Source organism: Ptychodera flava, chromosome 3, assembly GCF_041260155.1.
Source record: "Ptychodera flava strain L36383 chromosome 3, AS_Pfla_20210202, whole genome shotgun sequence".
Lineage (NCBI taxonomy): Eukaryota > Metazoa > Hemichordata > Enteropneusta > Ptychoderidae > Ptychodera > Ptychodera flava.
The window spans coordinates 21,632,236-21,655,377 of NC_091930.1; the positions used below are offsets into that span (position 1 = coordinate 21,632,236).

General features: G+C 35.2%; 1 protein-coding gene across 1 annotated transcript in view; it reads right to left on the reverse strand.

The window, feature by feature from the left end:
- Positions 1-1,702: 1,702 nt before the first annotated feature.
- Positions 1,703-23,142, reverse strand: part of LOC139129738 (uncharacterized) — a 28,353-nt gene continuing 6,913 nt past the window's right edge. Inside the window, exons 3-4 of the mRNA XM_070695425.1 lie at positions 4,924-5,028; positions 1,703-2,974 (exon numbers count right to left, since the gene is read on the reverse strand). Coding sequence (XP_070551526.1) covers positions 2,695-2,974; positions 4,924-5,028 — 385 coding nt within the window. The 3' untranslated portion in view covers positions 1,703-2,694. The remainder of the gene's footprint in view (positions 2,975-4,923; positions 5,029-23,142) is intronic.

Consider the following 23,142-nt stretch of genomic DNA (forward strand, 5'->3'; position numbering starts at 1 on the left):
TGTATGTATGTATGTATGTATGTATGTATGTATGTATGTATGTATGTATGTATGTATGTATGTATGTATGTATGTATGTATGTATGTATGTATGTATGTATGTATGTATGTATGTATGTATGTATGTATGTATGTATGTATGTATGTATGTATGTATGTATGTATTATGTATGTATGTATGTATGTATGTATGTATGTATGTATGTATGTATGTATGTCATTCTCTCTGTCCCTTTTTAGAAAGCCTCTTCATTTTGTGTGTAAACTTATGCCGTTTTTGTTTAGATGTGATTGGTGCTGTCCTGTTAGATTTAAGTAAGGCATTCAATCTTGTCAATCATAATGTTTTACTTTCAAAACTTAAGCTTTACGGATGTACAGATCATGCACTGTCACTTTTTAAATCCTATTTGACTTCACGAAAACAATTTGTAAAATTTCAAAGTCGCTGTTCTAATATCACAAATTTGGAGGTTGGCGTTCCACAGGGATCGATTCTCGGCCCTCTACTATTCATTACCTACGTCAATGATTTGCCACCGTATTTGAAAAAACTCAAAATCAACATCATTTGCTGATGATACTACAATTTATGTTACTGGTAATAATATTGCAAAAATTACGACGGCACTTAACACAGATCTTACGAATATGCGTTACTGGTGCTTGAACAATACGTTATGTATAAATGCAAACAAATCAAAGTCTATGTTAATAGCATCTGCGCACAAACGTTTTCACTTGAATGCGCAGTCTCTGTCTGTTTCTGTAAATAATATAAATTTAGACTGTGCTAAGAGCGAAAAACTATTTGGTGTCATGATAAACCATACATTGGATTGGTCTGACCATATCCGATCGATTGAATCTACAGTTAAGCCCAAATTATACCTTTTATCAAGAGTCAAGCGATTCTTGACTCTACATTCAAGGAAGATATTCTATTGTAGTTTTATTTTACCTTACCTTTGTTACTGCTCTATTGTTGGGGTTCAACACCAAATACTAATTTACAGATTCTCGAGCGTCTACAGAGACGTGCAATTCGTATTATTTTTGATACTGATTCCAGTGTGCCAACCAAGGATCTTTATCATAGATTACGATGGTTACCACTCGCTTTTAAAATTCAATTAAACAGGCTGGTCCTAGTTTTTAAAGCTAAGAAAAAGCTCGCACCAAGTAATATTAATGAACTTTTTAACGAATACCGTCCTTCGAGAAACTTACGATCTGCAAATAAGCATCTTTTAGACATTCCAAGAGCCAGAACAGAGTTTTTTCAGAAAGTCATTTCAAGTAACAGGTGCAATTGAATTTAATAATTTACCTTTTTATCTTAGGGAGCTGGAAGATGTTAATGATTTTAAAAAGGCTTGTCATAATTATTTATTAACCAAGTACATCGAAACTTGTTAATGCTGTTTTCTCACGCACTGTATCATTTCTTGCGTGATTTGTACTGTGTCTCTTTTAATGTTTCATTGTATTTGTGTTTTATGTCTTTTTATGTCTCGACCTCCATGAAAAGAGGTTTTCGTAAACTATGGAGTTATCGAGATTAATAAATAAAGTTTAAATAAATAAAATATAAAACAAATGAGCACAGCATACTCATACACTAATTACTAACAAAAACAAAACGCAATACACTCTTCCTAATGTACCAAAAGTGTAATATATTGCATGAAAGTATTAATACCTTTGCTTTTATCAGATTCTGTATCTTTGTCTGGATCATTTTCGTCGTTGGAAGTGACTTGCATATCAGCAGTTATGGCAGAAATGAAGTTTTCGTTGCTGTTCCGTAGATCCTCAACGACTTTATCCTTTATGTGATTCCTTATGATCTTCGCTCGCTCCAAAGCTGTCGGATTCCTTAGCATGACGGATATTATTCGTTGTTTCAGATCTTTTGGATCTTCATCCATGTCAATAGCACATTCTTTCGCTTCTATTACGTCAATATGTTTATTGACAAGTTCATGGCTGTGAGACCCTCGAGGATAGACCACTGGTATTGCTGCACACATACCTGCCAGAGTGAGGTTGACATAGCTTGTTGTAGTTGGTGGTATGAGTACGAGATGAGAAGACAGAAGTTCATTGTTAAGTTCATCAGAACGCGTCACGTAAGTAGGCGTGATCTTTAATCTTGAGCTTCTTGTCAGCTTATCCACTATCTCTTCTTCTCTACTCGGTGGTATTCCTATGATTTTCCAAGCAGGAGGAGTCCTTTGCAGCTCATAGATATTGTCTGCGACTGCGTTTACCGCATTGATGACAACATCAAGTTTCTTGGGGTCATCAAATTCGTAATCCTGGACGACCGATAAAATTTGAAATCTTTCATGCTCGAGTATCGGTAGTTTATCTGATCTTGGCGGCAATAGGTATTCCTCGTATACTATCGGAGATAGGAGCTTTTGATTAGTTTCATGATAAAGTCGTCTATATCTCGCGAATACTCTTTCTCCGACAGAAAATGAACATTTCGCATTCTTGAACTCATCGGACATAATTCGCTTGCGAAATTCAACTTCTTCCTTACTGCAGCCTACGATCAAAGGCGTGATGTCATCCTTATCGAAGAGATTGATCAAATAGCAAGACGCTTTTGGAAACACCTTACTCGTGATGTGAAAGGCAGCTTCCGAGGTGAACGCGCTGAAGCAAACACGAATTTGACATTCGCTAATTCTTCCAACTTGGGATAGTGTACGTTATGGTACAACAACCAGTCACGAGTTGGCGATCTGAATTGCAGTGTGCGGTCTTTGTTGGAAGTTCCAGATTGACTCCAAGTTCTTCTGCCTCAAGTTCCTCTTCTTCTGTTGCTTGTAGGGCGGTACAATGGACAGATATTCCCATATTTTGCAGTAGTCTGATAGCCAGATGAAGACCATCGGTGACTCCTCCATGAATTGATGGTCCCCATCGATCACACACGATTAATGCCTTGGTAACCTTAGACCTATCACATGAACAAAGTGATCGCTTGACTTTAAAATACAATGAGCCTATTGCGATGAATGTAATGTGTCTGCCCTTTTATTTATCTGGTCATGTTCTCTGCGACAGCACATGAACAGAAACATGGTCTTTTTATTTTACGGAATATATTAGCTACAAATGTTTTTGTCTCTAACAGAATTTGATATGTCACAACGTTACATCAGTTACAACACTTAAATTTGATGAGCTATTGCCAAAAAAGGTATCGTGTTATCACCTTTGAGATGCCACATAATCTCCTTACTGCGTCCAAAGTCTCCTTATACTGTCATAAAACAACTGCCAAAACGCTATTTTGTATCTTTTAAATTTATGGTTTTTAAGATTGCTAGTTAAACTCAGGCAACCTCAAAACTTCAAAATGAAGAGTACGGAATCGACATTAACTTTGAACATATTACCAATCATTTTACAGGAATGATTTTACACAACATTGCCATTAAAGGTATACTGTCACATGTTCCAATTTTGCCACAGTTACCATGGGAAAGAGAGAATCTAACCAATCACAGATTTTAAGCGGGTGGCCGCTTTTTAAAAACAGCGCCCTCACATGAGAATTCTGAATACCAAGGCACGCCCCTTTGACCATATAAGGGCATAGTTAGATTACAGGTGACTGTATACCTTTAAGTCAAACACCACTTGAACAAAACAGAATGCGTTCATGGTGTGCCTAATATCATAGTAATAATGTAGAACAGTTTAGAATCCATGATAACTCAGAAAAGTTTAGAATCACGATAACATCGAAAACAAGGGAGTGAACTTGTTGTGAACATGTAGGTCGTGTAACGTAAACTTTGTTCTCAGTTTGTGCAGAAATAATTTTAGTGCAGAATTTATTTAATCTGTTGTCAGGTTAATGAGAACATTCTAGAAAAGGGAATGGATACCAATTTTATAACGTTTACGGCTTGCTGAGCCTCCCTCATTCCCTGCAAACAAACGTTTTTCACTAATTCAATGATAACTTGATAAAGGCCTATTACCAAAATAACCAGTGGTACTTCTTATGTTAGTTATTGCTTTTTCTAGAAACTAACAAAAAGTAAGGATTGTGTAATGAATGCGTCTTCAAATTCTTTATTTTCTCTGATACTTGCGATTCAAGTTCAGTTAGCAAGCCGGAGTAATGCATGACCTCAACTGACCGCCATATTTTGTGACGAAATAGTCAATGATGTGGCAGCATACTTAATAGTTTGAATGTCATCACATCTCATGCTAAAAGTCTTTTTAGACTATTTTGGGTGTAATTTTCTTTGGAAGTACAACTTTCGGAATACGGAAGAGAGTTCATAAGTGTCGGTGTTGTTAACATTTCTGAAGGAAAGTGACATGATCACATCGCCTTAACGCAATTTGTAAAGGTCATATTGAGATACCTAGATAATGGCAACCTGTACATGCGCGTCACGACTTGCCCCTTTCCATTTTATTTTAAAGTAATAAGGGCGGGAATTTCCTCTTATCTGTATGCTTATGAATGCTGAGCCGAATAGTAAAGTATTGTAAAGTATGTAAATAGTAAATAGTAAAGTATAGTAAGTATGTTGAATCATTGCCACTCGAATTGGTCGGACGCAGTTTGTCCTGTTGCTAAGGCAGTGTTTGTAGCCACTAAAATTATCACATCATATCTGAATGCAATCGGTTACACTCAGTAGATGCCACACTTCACACTTGAAATGGTAAATCAAGTTTCTTATCTTACATGCTAAGTGATTGAGCTGGTTAACATATGATATCCGTAGTCATGAAAAAAATAACAATAAATAGGCGCTTGAGGCGTGTTTATTGAGGCGTCAGAAAATAATCTCTAAGTTGAAGTTTGAAAATCTTATGTCCATCGCAACGGCGATATGATTTTGAAAACTCAACATAGCTTGACTTTTGAAAATTTACCTTTTCGTCTTCGTTGGCGTTGTACTGCCTCGTCGGCCGCCCTTACCACCTCTGCCGTCAGAAGTACTACGTTTTACGTCAGAGCTTGCCATGTCGTCTCTGGATCTGTGCATATTAAATTCACCGTGAAAGATGGCTTAATCCAACAACGTAATTCGTAATTAGAATGACCCAGAAACGTTTAATTGTAACATATAAACAATATACAACCGTGTTAAAAAAAAGACCTCGTGACAAGAGCATGCCTGAATTATTAACTTTAATGCGTGCGTATTAAAGAGTATTCCTGCACAGTAACTTGCAACAAATGCCTAAATTTAAACAAGTACGAAAAACAATGAATTGCAATTGCCCTTATAAATTTAAAAAAGGAATAATATCGGATTCTAAAACAATATCTTGCGCACTTGGCTTTTAAATCATATTGTGTGTACGCTCTAATGCGATCTGAAAATGACTGACTGTGTGTCCTACACTGCGACGACATAGCGTTGTATATAGGCAATCAATCATTCTGACGAGTGTCGTGTGTCAAGCTGGAAACCAATAAAATGAACCGTGGAGTAGATATCATGCACATGAGATCAGAACAGCTACTGTCACTATTACTATACGAGCAACTTCACAATTGTTTAAATTGTCGAGATTTAACTGACCGGCCGTGGTCGCAATGTGCTGCGTGTTTGCGATCCTGGAATAGACATTAGGGACTAGTCAGTTTCTTCGGCCTGGGGGATTATTTTTTGCCATGTCAATAGTGGCTGACCCCCCTATTCCAAATTTCGAAAAAGGGTGAACCCCCACCCCGCGCGCGACAACGGTAAAAAAGGGTGTACATAAATTATATATATATATATATATATATATATATATATATATATATATATATATATATATATATATATATATTATATATATATATATATATATATATATATATATATATATATATATATATATATATATATATATATATATATATATATATATTAAATAGTCATTCTATGTTTTAATGAAATTGTTGACATGTCAGTTGTAAGATAGGAATTTCAAAGTGTCAATCTCGTATTTCACGCTTTCTATGCTTAACCAGATGCCCTGAACTGTTGTACAGAAATGGATGTCAATCATTAATATCAAGCAGGAAAAGGCAGTAAATCAAAAACTTTGATGAGTGTTAAGACTTGCCAGCCATCTAATTAAATCTCCTGAGGAGCCGTAGAGAGGTATTTTAGCCAAATCTGATGTGTGCAGTGTCTGAGAGGACCTTTTCTTGTAACATTGAAACCATAAAAGCACAGATATTGCCTTTTTAAACTGTTATTTTGGTCATAAAAAGCATCTTTCAAAACATTTTTCTATCTCTAAAATAAGTCACTGTATCAAATATATATTGTGAAATATTTGTGCATGTTGAGTTCTCATACTTAATTCTCATAGAGAGAACAGAAAAGTATCAGGAATTTGTCATGCTTTTCTTATGAACTGCAGATTTTATAATGGTACACTTTCACTTAGCAAACATCAAGATATCTCTGACATATATATCTGATTTATCAAAGTATGCGAAAAATATGAAACATCCTGATATTTCTGATATATATGTTTGCATATTAAAGTCATGCGCCGGAAGGACGTGCTGAAAAATGTCTGATATATTAAAGTAATGTGCTCAAAGAGCACGTTGAAAAATATTAAACATACAGATATCTCTGATATATGTATGCCTGATATGTTAAAGTCAAGTGTGCTGAAAAATATGTCTGATTATTAAAATTACGCGCCCTTAGGGCGCGCCGAAAAAAGCAACTGAATGATGAAATTTGTGGCTGACACGATGCATTTTAGGCAATGATGAGCCTGTGTCAAAATTCAAAAACAACCCCCTATCGGGCATTTCAAAAACATCGTGACCCCCCTATTACCAAAGTCAAAAACAGGGTAACCCCCATGAATCCCCCCCCCGCCGGCCGCAGAAACTGACCAGTCCCTTACACTATAGATAAAAGCTATACGCGAATGGTATGCCCATGCTACCAAACTAGAACTTGCAATTGCTTGTCAAATTTTACAGGTTTCTAATTGTACATCAATGCCATTTTTAGCTCACGTGTGTAAACACGTGGGCTATTGTCATAGCGATGTCTGTCTGTCTGTCCGTGTGTGTGTGTGTGTGTGTGTTAGTGTGTGTGTGTGTGTGTGTGTGTGTGTGTCTGTCTGTCTGTCTGTCTGTCTGTCTGTCTGTTTACACGATAACTCAAAAACGCCTGAACGGATTCAAGTCAGATTTGGTAGACAGGTACCATATGCTACTTGCAAGAACTGATTACATTTTGGTTAGTGTGGCTTGCATATTAATGAAGTTATGCAATATCGTTTTTTTTTTCCGTACAATGGTTTCCCTATGGAGACGGTAATGACAGTGTCGACATATATCAAGAAATACTGCACAAAATTTCATGTAACTTTTCACAGATGACAATCTCAGAACATTATGATGATGCTGTGAGTGTCATGTCAATTACCTTCTCATTTGCATATTTAATGAACTTTTGTTATTAGTGAGATAACTCTGAAATTCCTGCACCAAACTTGATGATACTTGCAACAAATATTGATCTGATATATATCTAATTATACTTAGAAGCATTGGGCAGTGTCAAGTTAATAAATAGGTCATTTGCATATTTTATGAAGTTTTGTAATTAGTCATATAACTCCGATATAACTTCACCAAATGTGATGAAATCTGCTGCAGATACTGATCCGACTGATATCTAACTGTAGTGTAAAGAATTAAGTAGTGTGAAATTAATTAAGGGTTCATTTGCATATTTAATGAACTTTGTAATTAGATATATAATTCTGAAATTACGGCACCCAAGTCTTTGAAATTTGGTACAGATACTGTTTTGATAAATATCTAATTGTACTGAGAAGCATTTGGCAGTGTCAAGTTAACAAATAGGCCATTTGCATATTTTACGAAGTTTTGTAATTAGTGACATAACTCCAAAATAACTGCACCAAATGTGATGAAATCTGTTGCAGATACTGATCCGACTAATATATAATTGTGGTGTAGAGCATTTACTTGTGTGAAGTTAATTAAGGGTTTATTTGCATATTTAATGAACTTTGTAATTAGTGATATTACTCCAAAATTACAGCGTTAATTTGATGAAACTTGCTACAGATGTTGATCTGATGGATATCTAATTGTCCCATGAAGCATTGAGCAGTGTCAAGTTAATTAACAGCTCATTTGCATATTAATAAAGTTTTGTAATTAGTGATTAAAATCTGAGAGTACTGTGCGATGTTGTAAAAACCTGCTTCATTTAGTGATAACATATATCTTATTGTTCTGTGAAGCGTACTACTATTAATGAACTGTTGTAAAACACGTGAGCATATTCAGTTCATATCTGGTTCAATTCATGCAGGATAGTCCGTGGGCTACAGGGGTCTACGTGCACCCCCCACAGGATAACAAACCTGTATTTTTCAGAAGCCTTGGGATCCCTAGAATACGAAATGGAATTTTAACAGAAAAATATAGGGATGGAATAGCTGTCATGGTCATGTTTTGAAGGGTACCGCAAAATCACGATTTTCCAAGCCAAATGCATTTTCGTCAAATCTGTCTTCTTGTAAGTCATGTGCTGAGCTCATTTTTTAACATAACCTCACTTGTTTGGTATCATTAGAAAGGGAATTTATTCTTCTTTAAGATGACATATGCACTATACAATATCTTCTACAGTTTTTGTCAAAAATAACCAAAACTTACCCCTTACCCCAAAATTTAACATTGCAAATTACAGTAAATCTCAAATTCTACCAATTTTTTAGCTAGGCATAAAAAAAATGCAATGTTTTGTCTGAAATCTATTTTATTTGATACAAGAACATGTCAGAAATATGAAATAGACTTTTAACAGAAAAAATATTGGGAATCTACAGCTGTAACAGTCATATTTTGAAGGGTACTGCAAAATAACAGTGTTGCAGATTTGCATGCATTTTTGTTAAAACTGTCTTCTTATAAGTTATCTGCTGAGCTTGTTTTTGAATATAACCTGGCTTGTTAGGTATCATTAGAAAGATAATTAACTAATCTTCAGAATGACATATTGTAACATGCAATATCTTCTATAGTTTTCATGATATATAACCAAAACTTACCCCATACCCCAAAGTTTACATTGAAAATTTCAGTCATAGCTAAAACCAAATTCTACAATTTTTTTAGCTTGACACAAAAAATCTGGCCGTTTTTGCTATTAAATCTATTTTATTTGGTACAGGGACATGTGAGAAATATGAAATAGACTTTTAACAGAAAAAATATTAGGAATCTACAGCTGTAACAGTCATATTTTGAAGGGTCTCGCAAAATAACTATTGAAAACTCGCTTGTTTTTTTGTTAAATCTGTCTTCTTATAAGTCATCTGCTGAGCTTGATTTTTGACATAACCTGGCTTGTTAGGTATTACTAGAAAGGTAATTTACTAGTCTTTAAAATGACATATTGTAATATCCAATGTCTTGTTTAGGTTTCATGAAATAGGACCAAAAGTTACCCCATACCCCAAGGTTTACACAGCAAATTACTGCAAATCTGAAACTCTATCATTTTTTACAATTTATTAACTTTGTATACAAAAGGCAATGCTTGTATGCAATCTATGAAATCTGTGTTTTTGTTAAAAAAGTATGTTACAAATATGAAATTAACTTTTTACAGGAACATAATATGATTTTGTAGCCTTTAGGATCATATTTGGAAGGGTACCAGGTATCAGGGCAAATTTGTCAAAACACATACATTTGCAATATATGGGTTCCCCCTCCAAAAATGATCCAAGTGGCTACTAAATTGTATCATCTTCCATTAAAAGTTAATGTTATACTTGTAACATACTTTTGTAACAAATAAAGCAGATTTTAAATAAGAATTGCCTTTTGTATTATGTGAAGCAAAAAATGGTAGAATTTAAGATGAGCCGTAATTTGCGATTTGAACTTTTTGGGTATGGGGTAAAGTTTGACCATATTCCAGGAAAACTATGAATAACATTGTATATTACAATATGTCATCTTAAAGAAGAATAAATTGCCCTACTAATGATACCTCACAAGCCAGGTTGTGTCACAAAATAAGTTCAGCAGATGACTTACAAGAAGAAGAATTTAACAAAAGGTGCCAGTTTGCGGTACTGCGATTTAGCATTTTCCTTCAAAATATGGCTGTTACAACTATACAGTCCAAATATTTTTTTCTGTTAAAAGTCTATTTCACATTTCTGACATGACCCAGTACCATATACAACAGATTTAATACCGAAACAGAGCTATTTTTATCATGTCTAGCTAAAAATTCACGGAAATTGATCACGTTATCTATGACAGTACTTTCAATATAAACCTTGGGGTATGGGGTACGTTTTGGTCATATTCCATGAAAACTATACAAGATATTGCCTGTTACAATATTTCATTGTAAATACCAGTTAATTACCTTTCCAATGATACTAAACAAACCCGGTTATAATCAATAACAAGCTCAGTAGACTACTTATAAGATGACAGATTTAACAAAAACGCATGCGAATCAGGAATACTGAGATTTTGCTGTACCCTTAAAAATACAGCTGTTACAGCTATAGAATCCCAATATTTTTTTCTGTTAAAAGTTCATTTCATATTTCTGATATGGCAAAATACAAAATAAAACAGATTTCATACAAAAAATTGCCTAATTTTATATGTCTGCGTAAAAAATTGCTTGAATTTGACATTAGCTATGACAGTAGTTTTCGATGTAAATTTTGGGGTATGGGGTAAGTTTTGGTCATATTTCATGAAAACTATGCAAGATATTGCATGTTACAATATGTCATTTTAAAGATTAGTGAATTATTTTTCTAATGATACCTAACAAGCCAGGTTATATTCAAAAACAAGCTCAGCAGATTACTTATAAAAAGACAGATTTAACAAAAATGCATGCAAATCTGCAACACTGATATTTTGCGGTACCCTTCAAAATATCACCGCTACGGTTGTAGAGTCCTAATATTGTTTCTGTTAAAAGTCTATTTCATATTTCTCGCATGTACTTGTACCAAATAAAACAAATTTAATAGCAAAAAAGGCCAGAGTTTTTGTTTCTAACTAAAAAATTTGTAGAATTTGGTTTTAGCTATGACTGAAATTTTCAATGTAAACTTTGGGGTAAGGGGTAGGTTTTGGTTATATATCATGAGAACTATACAAGATATTGCATGTTACAATATGTCATTCTAAAGATTAGTAAATTATCTTTCTAATGATACCTAACAATCCAGGTTATATTCAAAACCAAGCTCAACAGATAACTTATAAAAAGACAAATTTAACAAAAATGCATGCAAATCTGCAACACTGTTATTTTGCAGTACCCTTCAAAATATGACTGTTACAGCTGTAGATTCCCAATATTTTTTCTGTTAAAAGTCTATTTCATATTTCTGACATGTCCCTGTACCAAATAAAACAGATTTAATAGCAAAAACGGCCAGATTTTTGTGTCAAGCTAAAACAATTGTAGAATTTGGTTTTAGCCATGACTGAAATTTTCAATGTAAACTTTGGGGTATGGGGTAAGTTTTGGTTATATATCATGAGAACTATACAAAATATTTATATATAATCCCATGGTATTTTTCTCTGTTTGACGTCATCGTATACGAGTGTTTTTCGCGGAGCCGTACAACTTCGCGCTAAAACACGAGTATACGATGACGTCAAACAGAGAAAAATACCATGGGATTATATATTTATCACATGAACAGTCTTCTTATTTTTCTTTTGACGTGAATGGATCAAAATTATCGTAACAAATTGCATGAATTTCGTCGCGATTTGTGTTTTACTTACGCGGATTACTTTCATTTAAAGAGTAAAGCGGCCCGTCACCCAGGAGATACTTTCATTCATAAATCCCATCAAGGTGAAATTTGCTACATGAAAATGGTGTCTCCACCAACCAGACGTACGGATTCTGTCACGTGAACCTGTCAATCATGTCTCGCGCTGTACCGATGCCAAGGCAAGTCGGCAATCGGTACGGTGGACATAATCGTGCTAGCGACGGATAGCCATAGTATTCAGAGTTATTCAGAATATTTACAAATAGATTTATGAAGTAAATGAAACGACACGATCGAAACAGTAATTCTCATTCTCAGAAATTCCGTGGCTTTTCAAAATATCACACAAGTTTACGACCGTGGCAAGCGCGAAAGATTCCGTTCGATGACACACTGAGTGTACCGCATTGCATGTTTATGCCACAACGCTCAGCGGCCGTCACCGGTCTCTGCCATGCCGGTGTCAACTCGTTAATCCCGATCTCGGTCGTCAATGTTTTTGTCTTAAGGACTTTGATGTTTGCAGTGACATATATCTCACCCGTAGATACATCCTAATTTTACTCTACGGAAACTCTGTTTTGAGTGTTGTCTGAGTCAACTTTCGAAGTACATCGGATTCCACAGCTCTGCACTGCAGATACAGCTCAACAGCTGATGTCTTCGATAGCGCTACAGCCTTACGCCGCGCTACAGGTTTGATTCCGAACAAGAATTTACGAATTTTTTGTATGATGAAGGAAATTTATCATTGTTATTCGAATAACTTTATGCTTGTGCCTGAATGTCGCTTTCCCGAAGATTATGCTGTACTCATTTATTCAGTTGAACTACCGTTGAGGTGAGGATTTCAGGTTTATCGCCAACCGGGATCGCCAGGTACGACGTCCACATTGAGCCTTACGAGGCGACTATACTGGATCGGCGGTATCCCATTCGATTCTCGGGAACAGCTATAGTTTTAGCGACTCAAAATTTCGCTGGACATGCCTTCTATGTTTCCATGTGTGGATCTATCGGGTCACCTATTTGAAAAAGTGTCATGAGAGCACGGCATCGATCACGACAAATCGGTCTATGTTCACGTCGCGACCCGCATGAATGAACGGTACCATGCAAGAAAACAGTTCCGGTTGATGACGTACAACAGGGGTAATTCGGATTCTTATCCGTCCTGTTCTACGTCACACAGGTGGGAATTCGGGCCAGTTCATGTGATAATGCATATTACAATATGTAATTCTAAAGATTAGTTAATTATCTTTCTAATGATACCTAACAAGCCAGGTTATATTCAAAAACAAGCTCAGCAGATAACTTATAAGAAGACAGTTTTAACAAAAATGCATGCAAATCTGCAACACTGTGATTTTGCAGTACCCTTCAAAATATGACTGTTACAGCTGTAGATTCCCAATATTTTTTCTGTTAAAAGTCTATTTCATATTTCTCACATGTCCCTGTACCAAATAAAACAGATTTAATAGCAAAAACGGCCAGAGTTTTTGTTTCTAACTAAAAAATTTGTAGAATTTGGTTTTAGCTATGACTGAAATTTTCAATGTAAACTTTGGGGTATGGGGTAAGTTTTGGTCATATATCATGAGAACTATACAAGATATTGCATGTTACAATATGTCATTTTAACGATTAGTTAATTATCTTTCTAATGATACCTAGAAAACTAGGTTATATTCAAAAACAAGCTCAGCAGATAACTTATAAGAAGACAGTTTTAACAAAAATGCATGCAAATCTGCAACACTGTTATTTTGCGGTACCCTTCAAAATATGACTGTTACAGCTGTAGATTCCCAATATTTTTTCTGTTAAAAGTCTATTTCATATTTCTGACATGTTCCTGTATCAAATAAAATAGATTTCAGACAAAACATTGCATTTTTTTTTATGCCTAGCTAAAAAATTGGTAGAATTTGAGATTTACTGTAATTTGCAATGTTAAATTTTGGGGTAAGGGGTAAGTTTTGGTTATTTTTGACAAAAACTGTAGAAGATATTGCATAGTGCAATATGTCATCTTAAAGAGGAATAAATTCCCTTTCTAATGATACCAAACAAGTGAGGTTATGTTAAAAAATGAGCTCAGCACATGACTTACAAGAAGACAGATTTGACGAAAATGCATTTGGCTTGGAAAATCGTGATTTTGCGGTACCCTTCAAAACATGACCATAACAGCTATTCCATCCCTATATTTTTTTCTGTTAAAATTCCATTTCGTATTCTAGGGATCCCAAGGCTTCTGAAAAGGTTTGTTATCCTGTGGGGGTGCACGTAGACCCCCTCTAGCCCACGGACTAGGAGTGCTGGTTAGTGCCGAGACGTGTCTACGTAAACAAAACACATTCTTTGCGGCCCTTTTTAAATGGGTTTAACAATGCCCCCTCCCCTTGCCCCCCCCCCCGTTAACAGCAACGACTTAAACAAACTGTGACTCGGGACTTTCTTGGTTATTTTATTACATTCCAGGTTAAAAGTTTGTCGCCAATAACGCGACTTATTATGTGTAAAATGTAATAAGAAATACACTGGTCAAATGGATGGATGAATTCTTGCTTGCACTCAGTGGTTATATGATGAATAAATAAGCACTGAGATAAATGCCATGGGTGTTGTTATTTGCTATGATCACCGTCATTATATTTTATATTATGACCTATTTATGAACACAGGTGTGATTGTGTATTTGAACTTGTTTCAATGTTCTACGATTGAACTTCCCGTTTCAGTTCCCATTCCTATTCCAGTCAGAGTCTATAATTCAGGCACGTTTTCATTCTTTAGCTTCTCAAACTGAATACGTGTATAAAACCGTTTTTTCTGTTTTGATGGTGTGCCTTTTTATGCAAATGAAATTACAATTTAAATCCTTGTGCATTTATTCATAACATCATAGCCGCATATCATGTCAATATCGACTAGTCTTGCAAATTTTGTGGTGGCCCAATGACTATATAGTTGCGTGAATGTCACGTTTTTCGTGAAAGTCACATGACGATAGTGGATATTGACATGACAGGCTTTAAGAACTAAAAACTAAAATTAAAAACTGTTAAAGGTTTAAAATACTCGTCGGGATTAGTTATCTCTGTTACACGTTCTGTCATTAAGATAATCATGGTAACAGACTAAGGGCAACATTGCCAGTCACATCGTACTGTAGCCCCGGCCTCCATATTTACAATTTATAATAACTAAACAGCAGTTCTGCAGATAGTCCCAAGTGCATGACTGATCAGAGAAGTTACGACTTACGTCGTACTAAATTTCCGGGACATTTGTGAAATACAGCAACATGACTAATTACGCATAGGCTACGGAGTCAAATTCAGAAAGCCTGGCAAAGCCTGTCGTCATGGAGATGACCACTGCAAAAGGTCAGAACAGCTGATTTCAGCTTAATGGCCTGGCAAGCGATAGAGGGAGTACGCGCGTTTGGGAGTCCTGTCATCTGGTTGTAAATATGTCATGTGGTTGTTGGCTATGACACACCCATATTTGGTTATTTTTCGATGTCAAAGATCAGAGTTGAAAGTCCAAGCATGGGTAATTCCTTGCATTAATTCTTGATACCTTGTGCTAGCTCTGGTTGTCAAAGCACGTTTTCATTTGTGCCATTTCGAAGCAAGCAAGTGAGTACAAGTATAGTAGTCTGTTCGATTCTTGATGGTAGGCTTGTAACACAAGGATACGATTTCTCATATATCTCTGGTGTTAGCATGCAGGCGGTTTTAAAATTCAGAGGTCTTTAAAATTCAGAGGTCAGACGAAACCAAGTGTACATGACAGTCCGCCTCTGACTGTGTCTACATACATCAGTCATCATGATCGACCTCGACAGATTCAGCACTTTAGTGTTTGATTGTTATGGTCCAAAGGCGTACAAAGCTACTGTGCTTGCTTTTGTATTCATGGCACTGCTAAATATCAATAGCAAATCTCTTAGCAACATTTTTATCCGTATTGAAACCAATGGAGGTTTGACTTTTCGAATTTTAAAACAAACCAGTTCGAAGGACCATAGGTAAGACAAAATGCCTGTGTTAGACTGATCACTTTAACCTTAGGGGTGTAACAGTAACACACAGCAGTATACACTCTTCTACAATCGTTAAGAGCAATGATTGTTAGCGTACGTGTCTCTTAAATTCACCAGATGTTTCACAGTTGTGTCAAAAGAGTCAAAGAGATGTCTTGAAAAACATCAAAGTCTACCTATTTACAAACATTAAAGTGGTTGGCCTTGTTTTATATTATCACTTTTCTCTTGATAGGATGCATGCTTCAGTGACAACGGTCGAAAATGCTCAAACCATTATACACCTGTTTGCATGGACACTCCTGCGCATCTCTCTTAGTGTGCTATGGCTGTGACTTCTACGTTTTCCAAGTGGTTTTTCATCTTTCTAATAGTTGTCTAAACTAAATTTTTGCAGGAACTGCATTTTGAGTATGCTGAGTCACTATGTGTCACCTGGTTGCATGGACACTCCGGCGCATCTCTCTTAGTGTGCTATGGCTAAGACTTCTTAGTTTTCCCAGTGGTTTTCATCTTTCTATGCTATCGCCAACTGATTTAAGTTGTCTAATCAAATATTTTTGCAGAATCTGCATTTTGAGTATGCTGAGTCACCATGTGTCACCTGGTTGCACGGACACTCTGGTGCATCTCTCTTACTGTGCTGAGGCTGTGACTGCTAAGTTTTCTCATTGGTTTTCATCTTTTTATGCCATCACTAATTGATTTAAGTTGTCTAATCTAAATTTTTTGCAGGAACTGCATTTTCATTATGCTGAGTCACCATGTGTCACCTGGTTGCACGGACACTCCGGCGCATCTCTCTTACTGTGCTATGGCTGTGACTTATAAGTTTTCCCAGTGATTTTCATCTTTCTATGCTATCGCCAACAGATTTAAGTTGTCTAATCAAATATTTTTGCAGAATCTGCATTTTTAGTATGCTGAGTCACCATGTGTCACCTGGTTGCACAGACACTCTGGTGCATCTCTCTTACTGTGCTAAGGCTGTGACTGCTAAATTTTCTCATTGGTTTCATCTTTCTCTGTTATCGCCAACTGATTTAAGTTGTCTAATTTAAATTTTTTTTGCAGGAACTGCATTTTTAGTATGCTGAGTCACCATGTGTCACCTGGTTGCACGGACACTCCGGCGCATCTCTCTTACTGTGCTATGGCTGTGACTTATAAGTTTTCCCAGTGGTTTCATCTTTCTATGCTATCGCCAACAGATTTAAGTTGTCTAATCAAATATTTTTGCAGAATCTGCATTTTGAGTATGCTGAGTCACAATGTGTCACCTGGTTGCACGGACACTCTGGTGCATCTCTCTTACTGTGCTAAGGCTGTGACTGCTAAGTTTTCTCATTGGTTTTCATCTTTCTATGCTATCGCCAACTGATTTAAGTTGTCTAATCTAATTTTTTTGCAGGAACTGCATTTTTAGTATGCTGAGTCACCATGTGTCACCTGGTTGCACGGACACTCTGGTGCATCTCTCTTACTGTGCTAAGGCTGTGACTGCTAAGTTTTCTCATTAGTTTTCATCTTTTTATGCTATCACTAATTGATTTAAGTTGTCTAATCAAATATTTTTGCAGGAACTGCATTTTGAGTATGCTGAGTCACAATGTGTCACCTGGTTGCACGGACACTCCGGCGCATCTCTCTTACTGTGCTATGGCTGTGACTTTTAAGTTTTCCCAGTGGTTTTCATCTTTCTATGCTATCGCCAACTGATTTAAGTTGTCTAATCAAATATTTTTGCAGAATCTGCATTTTTAGTATGCTGAGTCACCATGTGTCACCTGGTTGCACGGACACTCTGGTGCATCTCTCTTACTGTGCTAAGGCTGTGACTGCTAAGTTTTCTCATTGGTTTTCATCTTTTTATGCTATCACTAATTGATTTAAGTTGTCTAATCTAAATTTTTTGCAGGAACTGCATTTTGAGTATGCTGAGTCACAATGTGTCACCTGGTTGCACGGAGTCATGTGGTACATCTCTCTTTCCCTTATAAGGCTTTGTCATCTAAGTTTCTCCTTGGTTTTGCTCTTTTTATGCTATTAAAAAGTGATTCAAGTTTTGAAATAAAAATTTTATGCAGGAATCTGCTGTTAGATCATGCTGAGTCAGAATGTGTCAACTGGTTGCACAGAGACTTTGCAGTGGTATAAAACTTGCTAATTAAGGGGCGCTGCACCCAACACAGGGTATTTTGCACCAAAATCACTTTTTTGTAGACATTCATTTAATTTAATGAAATTGTTAACCCAAGATTAAATATTATCATTTGGGTTCATCTTCAAGGCTGTCAAGCAGTCGTAGGTTGCTTGATAAAGAAGTGTTAATTTTTGCAAATGTTTGCAAATCACCCAATTTCCTGGCTTCACTATTCTTCCAATTTCAAGATTTCCAAACAATTTAACTCCATACTGACTTGGTCAAACTTTCTTAGATTTTCACATTATTTTTTTAAATGTTGTTCAACAAAACTTTTTTTGATTGGCAATAAAGTTCTTACATTTTGAATAAGAGGCATTTTAATTTGTATGAGGATCATGTACTGTAAAATATGTTCAGATGTAATGACGACCATGTTAAAAGTGATATTTTATTCAAATCATATGTGTCACTGCCCATTTAGGGCAACTGCTGTCATTTCCACTTATATATAACCATTGCAAGACTGGTATCATTTTTATATGCAAAGCAAAACATAAACTGTGTCTTTTGAAGGTTTATGGCATGTCTAATTTTTAATATGAAACGTCTATGAACAGTGTCTATTCATTCTAATGTAATAATGGATTTTTGTTTGTTTTGACAGTATCTTTGAATGCTATGACCCTGCCTTAACAACAGATGGTAAGAAGTTTGTTTTGGAAGAGGAATGTGAAAGAAACGTCAATGTAAGTAGGGTATTATGTTCATATGTATGTTGCTTCTCACATTGGTGTACCATTTTGTAGTTACAACTTGAGCTGTATCATGTGAATGGTTTTGGGATAATGGTGTAAGTTATTATATTACAACTCTCAAAAATTTAGAGGGCCTGTAATGCTTACTTTTGATATTTTTTTCATTATTTATATTTGTCCACTGTAAGTTGTTATTTTACTAGAAAAAGATTGCTAACAATCAATATTTAGCTTGTCAGCATAGCATTTGTATGTGTGATTGCACTGGTATTGGAGAGCAGCCGTAAGGACTTGTTTTAAGGTGGTTGGAAAGGCTAGAGCATCAGTTATAAACTTCAACAAAACTATCAAAATATAAAAGTAGTCAACATTCTCTGTGGAATAAAAAAAAACTAGACATTTGGGCACAAAGGCATTGCAGAGTTATAGCCTGTTGAAACTTCTGAAAAACTGACCAAATAAGAAGAAGTTGGTAGAGGTCCCCAATAAAATGTTTAAAAAGGGAAAGTCATTATTTGCTGTTTTTCAGGAAAGTTTGACAAAGTGGTGCTTGCATTCAGAGTGAGTGACTGCTATTGTAAATTCATTTTTAGATTCTTTGAGTGTCAAAGAGGTGTCAAAAGTGAGATTAACCAAAAAGACTGCTCTGTGACTTCAAAAGAGGTGTGCAAATATGGCTTGTTTTCAACATTTTTGACAGAATAATAGTTTTCCTACATAATTATATACCAATTAATTTAATCCAACCTTTGAAATGCGATATGGACATTGAATTTTTACAGCCTATTAACAAGGTTACAGATAAGATATGTATGGCACAATTTTCCTGTATTTGAAATACTTTTTGAAAAATCACATTTTGAAATTTGAAAGAATTTTTAATAATTTTTTGATATGTAAACCCATGTACAATCATAAAAACAAATTTATTTACAAATCCTGCCATGCAAATCTTACAATTAATAGTGTCAACATATTTATAACTAATTTGGTAATATTAATACTATCCAATTATTATTAAATTCAAATATGTAAAAAAAATGAAAAATTGAATTTTAATATTTACTGGTGTCATATTTCAAAATCATGGCTGCAAATATACATTTTTATATTCTTTGGAGAAAGTATTAACTAAGAGACTTATCCTGAAAATTTGAACTAAATATCTTGATTCTACACTTGGAAATTGACATTAACTCTGAGAAAAGAATTGGTGCAAACATAGCCTTACCAGCCACCTTAATACGGCTAGTTTTCGATCAGGTTCAAACCCACAACAAACGACATAAGTCGCCTAGCGGAGAGGCAACAGAGAGAACCGCTCGGCTAAATCCCCACTCTCAAAATAGAGTGGTTCAATAGCCTGCTAAATTGTTACATTTTTCTGACTGAGACCGCTCCACACGTTGTAGAGTTCGTGAAGCACTCACTCACGCATGCTCACTTTCACACATCGCACATACAAACTTTATCGAAGTGAAACATCAGCATCCTGGTGCACAGTATACTGGGTAATCAGACTCAACAAGGAGCCACAAGCATAAGCAGTGGAGGTCATGAACACCCGTGCTAAATAAGAGTATTTTAACAAATATTTTTTATTGCACACAAAACTCATATAATTATTGAACTATTACATTCTATTGAATTACATTTCCAATGTTACTGTGCACAAGTTTATGGGCTTGCCCTATCATGATATCATACATTTTATGACATTATCTACCACAGGTTTCATGGGTGAAAGAAATATACAAAAATGTATTAATAGTTTATCTATATTTCTATTTTTCTCACTCAGGTTTGGTTTAGACTACATCACAATTGTGTTGTTGGAGGAGGCTGAAGTTTACCTTATGTCAAAGAAAAGAATGGTTATGCTTGAAGAAGCAAAATAACTCTAGTATTGCCACAGAAATCTAAATGTACTGTTCTGCAGGGATAACCTTATTGACATTTGTCCATATTGTTATGAAATATTTTAAAACTCTAGTATTGCCACAGAAATCTAAATGTACTGTTCTGCAGGGATAACCTTATTGACATTTGTCCATATTGTTATGAAATATTTTAAAACTTAAATTTAAGGCAATTATTGTCATATTTAACCAAAAATATCATGCAAAAGTTCTGGTCAGGCAAGTTAATATTGATTATACATGTCCCTTACGATGACAGCAATAAGATTTTGTAAAATCGTGCCAAGATATGCAACTTTGTATTATTGAGATTATTTTTGTCATTGTAGATCTATTTTTTTCTTCAAAACTCCTGCAGACTTTTGATATTCAGTATACAGGTCCTTAGGATGACTTAAGTCAGATATTTTTATACAGTGAGGAAATGCAAAGTTTTGTATTTTTGGAGCAATTTTTGTCATATTTGGTCAAAAAGTGCTTTTGTCTAATTGGTGTTTATCTAATATCTTTGCATTTTCTTATAAAAATCCCTGGAGACTACCTAAGCCAAATCATTTTTCAAACTGGGGGAACCCATGATTTTTTATTTTTGGAGCCAATATTTACTCTGCAAGCTTGAATGACCTGTTCCAACCCTGAATACCTTGTAAATCAATTTTGAAGACACTGAAAATAATGTAGTTTTATTTGGTGCCAATTTGTAGTGAAATATGATCTAGAAAAAAGTTGTGAGGCTATGTTTTATGTAGTGGATCAACTTTAGCAAATATTTCATGGAGGAAACCCCATACACTGATGAGGGATTTCAATCCACAAGAAGGCATATGGCAAGATGCACCATACCATTATATAAAACTGACTCCACTTTATTTGTATCAGTTCCAATCATTTTGTTACCTAAACAAAAAAACCTGTCATGGTATCACTTAATTAAGTAAATCTTCACAAAGATGAAGGCAGCTGAGTGAAATCATGTGTAGATTGAATAAGATGAGTGATGAATGATAATATCAGGTCACTTCACCACACAAACAGAATAAACAACGATATTAATGTTGACGACCTATCCCTCTGACATCATATTGTTTTTTGATCAGTACACTGCATATATTTACTCCTTCCAAGGTTACTCCTTCCAAGGTTCAAATTTATCAGTTATCATTGACCAATTACCAGTGGTTGTCTGCTTTTGATTACAACTTTGAACTTGCAGTAGACAATGTTGACTTACAATATATTTTGCTTGCAGTAATTGTCAAAATATAGTTGCACATTTTTATCTGAAACCAAGAAATTTTCACATTTAATGTTACACATACTACACGTACAACTAGGAAGTTATTGAAATCTTTCAATTTTTCTCTGACGTCCAACATTTGAAAGTTAATTGAGCTGTTGTAAGTTTCCTTCTCACCAGTTATTTTGGTGTGTATATTGCACATTGTATTCTTGGCTCATCTGTGTATAAGCAAGGACCATCAAATTTTTACTGTTGATCTACAAAATTGGAAAGTGGCTGTTAAAACGGAATTCTGCCTTTGAAAATTGAAAGTTCAAACTCTTTGCAAACACAATAGCATTTTGAGTGAATAAGTGGAAATAGAAATACCTCTTTTTGTTTGTCAGATAGGAGCAATACTGTGCCCTTAGTGGTATATTTTTAAATGACTTGCAGAAAAAGATCTTTATTATTATTAGCTCCCATATAATATGCATATGTATATATGCAAATGGGAGGTATTCGTATAAGGTGGAAAAATGTCGTCTGTATGTATGTATGTATGTATGTATGTATGTATGTATGTATGTATGTATGTATGTATGTATGTATGTATGTATGTATGTCCGTCCACATCAAAAACTCCTAAACCGTAGCACCTACTGTCTTAGTATTTGGTGTACAGGTGCACCTAGGGATGGAGATGTGAATTTGTTCAAATGAACATGTCAGTGCCAAAAATATGCAAATGAGGGGAAAAAAGGAAAAATCCTGCATATGGCTAAAACTCAGTAAGCAGTGGTCAGATTTGGTTGAAACTTGGTATGCAGATTTTTTAGGTATTCTAAAGTATGTGTGCAAAAATTGGGATGAAATTTGCATGTTTGTATTTTTAGGGTATTTTTTTCCGTTTTTAGTCAAAAAATCTGTTTTCTGAAATCGCTCATCTGATTGCTATGAAACTTCATATTCTTGTTCCTCAGAATGACCTCAGTCATGCTTGTGCAAATTGTATTGATATTGTCATATTTGTAATTTTGGGGCAATTTTCATAATTTTTGATAAAAAAAATTTTTTATCCAAAAACTACTGATTTGATAGCTTTGATATTTGGTATACAGGTATCTAAGATTAATCTCAATATAATGTATTGAAGGTATGTTGAAACTGGCAATTTTTTTTATTTTGGGGCAATTTTGCCT